The sequence below is a fragment of the Zea mays genome, chromosome 7 (assembly GCF_902167145.1).
Source record: "Zea mays cultivar B73 chromosome 7, Zm-B73-REFERENCE-NAM-5.0, whole genome shotgun sequence".
In the NCBI taxonomy this organism is placed as follows: Eukaryota; Viridiplantae; Streptophyta; class Magnoliopsida; order Poales; family Poaceae; genus Zea; species Zea mays.
Window position 1 is genome coordinate 84,297,781 of NC_050102.1, and position 9,225 is coordinate 84,307,005.

The 9,225-nt window shown below is 44.7% G+C and overlaps 1 protein-coding gene and 1 pseudogene across 1 annotated transcript; both read left to right on the top strand.

The window, feature by feature from the left end:
- LOC103633970 (probable aspartyl protease At4g16563) overlaps positions 1-2,598 on the top strand; it is a 40,108-nt pseudogene extending 37,510 nt beyond the window's left edge.
- Positions 2,599-4,846: 2,248 nt separating this feature from the next.
- Positions 4,847-8,757, top strand: LOC100193972 (peptidyl-prolyl cis-trans isomerase FKBP43-like). The gene is given in 11 exon segments (NM_001139040.2): positions 4,847-4,986; positions 5,146-5,217; positions 5,298-5,371; positions 6,053-6,288; positions 6,369-6,547; positions 7,047-7,425; positions 7,510-7,708; positions 7,932-8,016; positions 8,102-8,143; positions 8,226-8,274; positions 8,384-8,757. Coding segments are annotated over 10 exon segments (1,335 nt in total). The 5' UTR covers positions 4,847-4,986; positions 5,146-5,204; the 3' UTR covers positions 8,463-8,757.
- Positions 8,758-9,225: the final 468 nt, after the last annotated feature.

Consider the following 9,225-nt stretch of genomic DNA (forward strand, 5'->3'; position numbering starts at 1 on the left):
TGACAAGCAACAATTGATCTACCAAGTTCCACAAAGATTCAAAACCCCGGAACTAAATGTGGTACCGGAACTGTAAACAACATTTAGAGCAAACATACTGAACATGCATCGCTTGTTACAAAAAGGAATCATATTGTACAGACTACAGACTGACGCTACTGTAAAACCAACGAATAAGAAGAATAATGTCCTGAAAATTTTTGTGATACTGGCCATTTGCATTTCAAGAGGACCAATATTGTTCTGTGGAATAAAACCTTGGAGAAACCCCAATTCCACATACAGGTCATTTGCATCAATATCAGATTGTAAACTCTTTTTATCTAATGACCGCAATGCATCAGAACTGAATAAGAAACCAAATATTTTTTGATAACCTTGATGCTGTTCAAATCTCCTTGTAAGTGAAGAAATAGCATGATCAACAATAGGCATAAATAGTTGTTTCTAAAAGATTCCTCTTCAGACTGTCAATCTATCCTTGGGACCTTTCACAATTGATAGGTCTCTTTTTGGTCCCTTTACTACTAAGATGTCAACTTGTCGAGGATCTAGTGAATCCCAATACCTTAGATCAAATATATCAACATGAAAAGGTGCATCATCAATATTTGCAGCAGAACTACCCAAGTTATCATCAAAGCTAGCATCATCAACACTATTAGGAGCTTGGCCAACAACATTTGTGGGGTCTCTATCTCACTATCATTAATATGATTAGGATTTTCTGTATCTTCTGCAGTATCTTGATCAAATATCTTAGCATTGTGAGAAAAAAACTTGTGGTTCTTTAATGATAAATCTCTCCATAGCCCCTTTCTGAGATTGAGTTAATTCCTCCACTCTTTGCTTTTTAACGCTTTTGATGCCTAGACTCAAATTTTATAATCCAATTTGAAGAAGACATAGTTTTCTAGATGGTACAATTGGACAATAGTCAATTAATTTATCTCTACTAACTATTAAAAGAGTAGTGTATACCACATCCATGCCCCCGCCTCTCCCCTCCCCACTGCGGCTTCTGAGACAGTAACTACCGCCTTCCGCATCAACAGCACGACACGCCCCCACGTGCACGCTTCGCGCAGCCCTGGCCAACCAACCATCCGCCTCCCCTCAGCACTTCTTCCTCCTTCATCCGTCGACTTCGATCTAGGCACCGCCGCCCGAGTGCCCAGACCCCAGATCGCGCTCTATCCCCCTCCCCACTTCTTCCTCCCACAACCACCGGCAAACGCTGCACGAGGTCCTATTCTTCCCCTTCGTGTTGCTGTTTTGCTCATCTCCCCCTCTTCTCTCCCTGTGCCAGTGCCGCTGCTCGCGAGAGGAGAGCCTTGAGCTCTAATCGAGGCGATGAGATGTGTGGCGGAGGGGCTGGTTGAGGGGAAACCAGTTTTGGAGGGTGCGTCAGGTGGGCGGCAGGAGGGATAAATCTGAACCCACCTCCATGGTTGGGGCAAGATCCAGAAGAAGAGCCACGTCGCTGCGGGGGGCGAGGAGGGGCGGTCGACCGTAGCGTGGGATCCCGTTCGAGATGTCCAAGGGGCAGCACATCCTCCTCGTCCGCCTCCATTGTTCCGGTCTTCCACCCCAAGAACTCCTCCTCCTCCTGCCTCATGGGCCGCCGCAACCCCTCCTCCCTATAGATCCACTCCGCCGCGAACATCGCCACCAAGTGCCGCCACCCCCTGCTCCCCGGCACCGCCAACTACCCCTTCGCCAACAACGTCTGCCCGCCCTACGACGTCGTGTACGACTCCACCGTCGGTCTGCTCATCGCGACACCCAACTCGCGCCATCTCGGACTTCGTCCTCGGATGCAGCCTCGTGTCCGTGCACCAGCCACCGTTGGGCCTCGCGGGCTTCGGCCGTGGCATGCCGTCCGTACCTGCGTAGCTCGGCGTCCCAAAGTTTTCCTACCGCCTCATGTCCGCCGCTTCAACGACAACACCGCCATGAGCGGCTCTCTCGTCCTCGGTGGCACCGAAGGCGGCGAGGGCATGCAGTATGTGCCCTTGGTGAAGAGCGCAACGGGTGACAAGCTATCGTACGACATGTACTACTACCTGGCGTTGAGGGGCGTGACGGTGGGCGAGAAGGCGGTGTGGCTCTCGGTGCGGGCGTTCACGGCCAACGCAGCAGGGTCCGAAGGCGCCGTCGTGGACTCCGGCACCACGTTCACGTACCTGGACCCGACCGTGTTCCAGCCTGTGGCGGACGCGGTGGTGACGGTGGTGGGCAGGCGGTACAAACGGGCCAAGGACACGGAGGTCGGGCTGGGGCTGCACCCCTACTTCGTGTTGCCGCAGGTCGCCAGGTAGTAATCACCGACTTTGGATGCTCCGGGGCTAGAAATGAGGGATACGACCCGACCATCATCCTTGGTAGCTTCTAGCAGTAGAACTACCTCGTGGAGTATGACCTGGAGAAGGAGAGGCTAGGCCCTGGGGTTCTGCTGGCAGACATGCATGTCGTCGTCGGCAACAGGGATCGGAGTGGAGGCTACTAATTACTCCAGAGTACAGTCCACGTAACACTGTAGCAGCAAAGGTCATTCCAAAGCTGGTTATTTGCTCTTTTATTAGTTCTCGTGCTTTGCGGATTGTACTGGTAATAAAAACCTAACCAATCGCATCCTCGAGGCGGTGCTACATGGTTGGTATGTATGATGTGCTGGTATTTCATCCCATTTTTATTGAATAACTGTTTTTATTTACCAGTAGAAAATAAATTATTGCTTATATATGGCTCTCACGTCTGAACTCATTCGGTAGGTCATCAAAGGATTGAAGCCAACAGAGCGTTGTATGCTCCTAAAGTTTGTGGCGAGGTTTTGGTCTTAGTAGTATTTGCTTTCAGTTTATAGATGATCTATGTACCACACTTAAAAGCTGGCGTGGTAGTCGTTTGTTGTTAGCTAATTCCACTACCACACATGAAATTTCTAAGGTTTTAAAATCAACTCAGATTTAGGCAATAAAGAAAAGATTATCGGGTTGGTTTTGTATAGTTGAGCATCACGATATATTTTGTTCGGCTGGTCTTAAAAGGTGCAGAAGATGCAGTCAGGTTGGTTGCTGCTTTACTTGTTCCTTGTAGTTGCTGCTGTAGCACATCCTGTGAATAAATGATTGTCTATTTTATTAGAGTAGTACTTCTTTTTTACGGGTGTATTGCAAAATTTAAGGTATAAAAACCTTTTTATAAAAATGGCAATACCAATTTCAAATATATCTATTTGCACAAATGTACATCCAGCACATCCTTCACAAGTAGCATGTATGTATGGATCTTCTTTGCTTTTCTAATTTGTTACCACCTGATTTTAAGTGTAGGACTGCACTATCCCAATTAAACAAGGTTTATTTATGTGATATATAGGATCCGTAACAACGTACGAGCACCTAAATATTATTTATAAAAATCATATCTCTACTCCTATTAAGAGGCAAAGGAGGGCGTGCACAGGGGCCAAGGCCACGCCCTTCCCCCGGTGCCCCCTCGCCCTTGTTCTCCCAATTGTCGTCCCCGCCCGCTCGTTGCCCCAAAAACCTCGCTGTCGCCCCCCACGAACTCCGTGCCGATAGTTCCGCCCATTCGGGTCGCTCGTCGTTCCATTCCGTCCCCGCCCCCATTCTTCTTGTATACGGCTGATTGCGACCCTCGCCCTCGCCTCCCCACACCACCAAAACTGACCCCCTCCCCCCGCAGCCCGTGCTGCCTCGGGGACGCCGTCGGCGGCGATGCGGCAGGAGCATGCTTGCCCGCTCCACAGGTTCCTCTCGGTGTGTGGCGGGTCTGGCCCACCTCATTGGCTCCTGGTGCCGCGGTCTCCTCTGGGGACGACTCTAAGGGCTGCGACGACCTACTCTGGTGGCACGACCTCATGCGCTGCCATGTCGGCAACGTCTCCGTCACCGTAGCCTAGGCCACCTGGTGTTCGAGGACCTTTTCTCGTAACAGTATAAAACACATTCGTATATAAGCTGCTGTGATATTATATGTTCCCGTTGCAACGCACAGACACTCACCTAGTTAATACATAAAAAATAAAATAAGTAGAGGAGGAGCCCAACCAGCCTAGCACGTACAGGTTCAGAATAGAAAACAAATAAACAATCCAACATCATATTGAGGGAGCTCGTTCATGTCTCCATGAACAAATAAAAATGCTAATATGCTACGGAATTGATAGGCGCTAGATTAGAATAGAATGCTGTGTGCGGTCTGCAGTTTACTACAAAATCAAAACGTACCTCAAAAGGGAAAACAATGGATTGGTCCGTTGATTGCTGATTGGGCTGTCGTCGGCGGATGAATCATGTCAAGTACAAGTCAAACTGTGGCAGAAATCAGGATCAAGGAATGGAGGCACACGCCCGACGTCTCAGGCAGGAGCAGCGACGGCGTACGGATCGCGACTGCCTACGGGATGAAGTCTCTAGGGTTTTTCCTAGATGGGCATTATATAATTTAATTGATAGATATGCCTCATACGTTAACCAAATAACGCAGCACAAGCAGGCTATCGTGGCGCAAATATATTGTATTATATCGGCCAGCCAAAGATTGCGGTAGCAACTTATAAACCTTCCTGCTACAGAGGAAGCCGTCAGCTCATGTAATCAGCTCTTGGTATTGTCAACTTGTGTCGAATTTTTGCGCGCGCGGATGGGACGGGGTGAAAAGGGCACGACTAGCAGGTTAGTATGGCGATGGACGATCAAGATTGAACAACCGCGATGAACGATCCAGATTGAACGAAGACAGAACAGCAGACTACCCTTACCGGCTTAATAAGTATTAGAGATTATTTGACTATTTGCCCTCGGCCATCATCAATAAACCCCTTTTCTCCTATCCCTGCACTCCCCCCCCCCCCCCCCCCCTGCTGCCCCGCGCCGAAGCAGGTGTGGCGGCGCTGCGAGCCTGCAACCATCTCCGCAGACTCCGCTGCGACTCATCTGGGCTACGACCCACGTCAAGGTACATCTATTCCCGCCGGCCGTCGTCGCCTACCTAACCCTTGTCCCTCGCCGCCGACTCCCAAACCTCACACTCGACCAGCGCGCCGCCTCCCGGGTGATTGCTTGATACTATTGTTCTTGTACAGCTTAACATGTCCTTTTCGTGGATTGGCTGCAGGCTGCTAGTTGCGTTCGTTGGAGTTGCGGCTTCCGCGAATCCCCCAATCCATCCCAGTCATGGCGTTCTGGGGTGAGCGTCCTTGCCATGTTTAGTTTGTTTCATCTGTTATCTGCTTGGCACGCGATGAATTGTCCGATTGATGGATGCAGGGGTGGAAGTGAAGCCCGGGAAGCCCTACACCCACATCCATCACGCTGACCATGGCCGCCTCCGCATTTGCCAGGTTGGGCTTTTTTTCCTTCAAACTTGTCATTTGTCCAATCAGTGACAGAGCTTGCATGTAAATCCAGCAGGAGTTCAACAATGAACTACGATTGATAGATTGAGTATTTACAAAGGTTAGCTAGTTGATGATGTGTACATCTAGTGGAGTTTGCCTCACTGAAGCACTGCCCCTATGTCCAACTAACGTGTGACTTTTGCCCTTTGTAGTTTCCTACTCCTATGCTTTGGTTTTGTTGGCATGGGTATATGTTCTGTTTGATTTCTATCTATCATGTTTCATAACAGAGAAGGTCTTGAAATCAGGATGGTATATTCTATGAGTGTAATTGCTTTTGATTGTCTTCTGATGCAGAAATGTTTTCCAGTCAGCCTATTTGGTTACATGACCTTGCTACATTAAAATCAATAAAAAAAATATGGTTATACTGCATTAAACGAAGCTTGTTTGAACTAAACATTAAGATCGATATAAAATTTAGATTTACACTGCACTAAATGGAGCTGAATGCCTTGTTAGTTCCTTTTCATTTGGTTACTATATGATACTTCAGTTAACTATTCCTATCTTGCCGCTGGAATTGAATGAATGTACTTGGGAGGGATCAAAACTTCAATTCTAAGCACCACCCTTTTTAACAGTATCGAATGTGTCTGTAACTAAATCTTTTAATTTTTATAGGCTACACTGGGCAACTGTGATGCTGCTGCAAGGACGGTGCTGCAATGCAATGTTGGCAACAAGATTCCCATCAAACTTTGTAGTCTAAATCCGAAATTGGCCGAGACATGCCATCTAGAGGTTGAGTTTGAGGAGGTTGATGATGTTATCTTCTCAGTAATTGGTCATAGTTCGATACATCTCTCTGGATACTATGTCTGTGCAAGCAACAGGTCTAATGTGGGGGATGATGAATCGTATCCATTTCAATAGTGTAATGTCTTTGTTTCAATTATGTAACTTTCAGACTGTGAAGTCATCCTTAACATGTAACTAGAGAATCTTATGGGGAAGATATTGGGCACTCCAGCACCGATGAGGAGCATGATACCAGTGAGGACAGCTATGAATCTGACTTCATTGATGATCGTGAAGTTCCATTATCTGAGAAGTATGGGTCTGGTTCTATAGATGACAGTGATGATGAGTGCACCCAACGATGCCACAGACAAAAAGGTAAAAGGTTGATCCATGTAACTGGTTTTACTATTTGATATTTGTCTGGACCTGATCCTACATATCTTGAACCATATGTACCTGCATTGAACCAGAATATTGTACTGTTGGACAATCACTTAGATAGCTTCTGACTTTGATGTGAATTTAACATTGCCTTTGTTGTTATATTCTTACTATTACCATTATACTTAATTTCTTTCTTTATGTGTGCTTATCTGTCTAAGCAGTTTTCTTAAAGGGGTGATACTAGAGTGTCCTATGGTGGTACACATGCACCAGGGAGAAGGGAAAAAATCAATATCAACTAGCTCATTTTAACCATACAATGTTTTAGATATTTACTATCCATGCACAAGAATAGCTTATGCCTAGTTTCGCCCCTGCTTGCATGTTTATTTACATATAGCCATTGTACATTTCCATACGTTTAATACAGATACCTGCCTACAGTTCTATATTCATGTTCTCTAACAAATTTCCAATTTTGTGTAATTAGCTGAAAAAACGACTCAAAATGCTGAAAGACGGCGGCGCTTGAAGAAGCACCAAGTAGGTAGCACTGATTACGATGATGATGATACTCCAGTCATGAAACATGTTGCGAAGCGCTGTGCTCCTAAAATATCTGATAGTGGTGATGATGACACTCCTGTCACAAAACCTGTTGTCAAACGTAGAGCTTCAATATTTGATAGTGACAGTGATGAAGATGATAATGTACCTATTTCTCTTGCATTGGGTAAGAAAGACAATGCTAAGGTTGCTGAGGAAACTGAACATCAAAATGGACAGGCAAATGGCATCACCAAAAAAAGGATTATTGATGTCAAGAAAAGAAAACAGTCTTCCATCAGCGAGGATCCTGCATCGTCAATGTATACCCTTGGTTCCTACTTAGGATTATGTATTTCACATATCTACGATCCACTGATCTATAACTAATAACATCTCATGATCAGGGATATGACAGATGCTAATGCACCATCTGTTTCAAAACAAGTTGATGAAATAAAAAAGAAATCAAAGAAAAAGATGAGAAATCAATCAGGGGAAAATAATGAGAAGCAGTCCAATATAAGAACATTGGATGACGGGTTGGTGGTTGAATATTTGTCAATGGGAAACAATGATGCAAAAGTGGCTTCTGATGGCTGCAAGGTAGCTGCTTTTAGTTCTTTGCAGAGTTTTGGATATGCTTTTAGTTGCAAATTTCATATCAATAGGCTTGATAAAGTTCTCTCTGATGACCTTTCATTTGTCTGTCACACAGATTTCTACTGATAATGTATTGTTATCAGTTATTTGATCATGTGTGGCTTTATGGTCTAATACACTCATGAGAAAAGGAAATGATGCAAGCTATCATGCATTTTTTGTGCAGGTCTATATCAAATATGTTGGCATGTTGAAGGATGGGAAAATTGTTGAGTCTAATGTTAGTGAAAAGCCTTACAAGTTCAAGCTTGGTATATATTTGCAAACATGCTCACATATATACTAGTCTTGAACCTCTTAATATAAATACTAATGCTGTATCTTGTGCTGATTAAGGTGCTGGAAAAGTTATCCGTGGATGGGATGTTGGTATTCATGGTAACCATTGCAGAGCTTGATTTTTTTTATTCAAGGGCATTTGAGTAAGTGTTATAAATTATATTTTCATAATTTATTGTAGGTATGCGTGTTGGCGAGAAAAGAAAGCTTACAGTTCCACCTTCAATGCTGTACGCATTTGACATCTTGTTCTTTTTTGTTGTGTATACACGTCCCCCCTAGAGAATTTCTGTATGAACACTTCAATTATAGTGCTTATTGATGGTTTCTATTCTGCAGCTCTGGCGGTAAATCAGTGGGAGAAGTACCCGAAAATTCTTCAGTCATATATGAAATCGAGTTAGTGAAAGTGAAATAAAGAAAAAATATGTCAGGCTTTTGCATGTGCCCTATCTCAGCAGCTGCAACAGTTGCAGGAATTTTGTTGATATACAGATGACTCATGCTCATGTTTTGCTTCCTTCTGGAAGAATTTATATGTGCCACTCGTGCCACACCATAGGACATCGAGCAGTGAACTGCAGCGGGTGCTTTATCCATGCATGCCTTGACTGGATACTTGGTTTTGCACTATCTGGCTACATTACTTTGTAAACTGCATACGATGGTTGAAGCACTATTGTGGTCTGGTGATTTGCCATATGTTTGTGACTACTTCGCGGTTCACTGCTTTGAATCATGTTTGTTTTGCCAATATTGATTGAGTTCTGTAATAGTTTGATCAGGGTCTCTTGGCTTACGTGCCAGTCTTTTACTGTAGAAGTGGATTTTTTTTTTCCTTGTTACGTTTGGCAGACGTTGAACTGGTGCAAGGCCTTTAAAGTAATGGCTAATATATCGTCCGTGCGTCACGAGGATACAAATTATTCAAAAGAATATTAGAGCAAAATGATTACTTAAAAATAAACAATATATATTGTCATTGATCTTAATGTCTCAAATTCTTTGTCAACAATCAATAGCATGTATATGTATTGGTGCAAATCTCCCCTCCATTCCCACGTACACGTACATGCCTAGCTAAAATTAAATTAAAAAAATAGGCTCCAAGGGAATTTGAACCTGCAACCCCTCAAGTAAATGTGCTCATGGCTACCACTACACCACATGTATGTTTATGT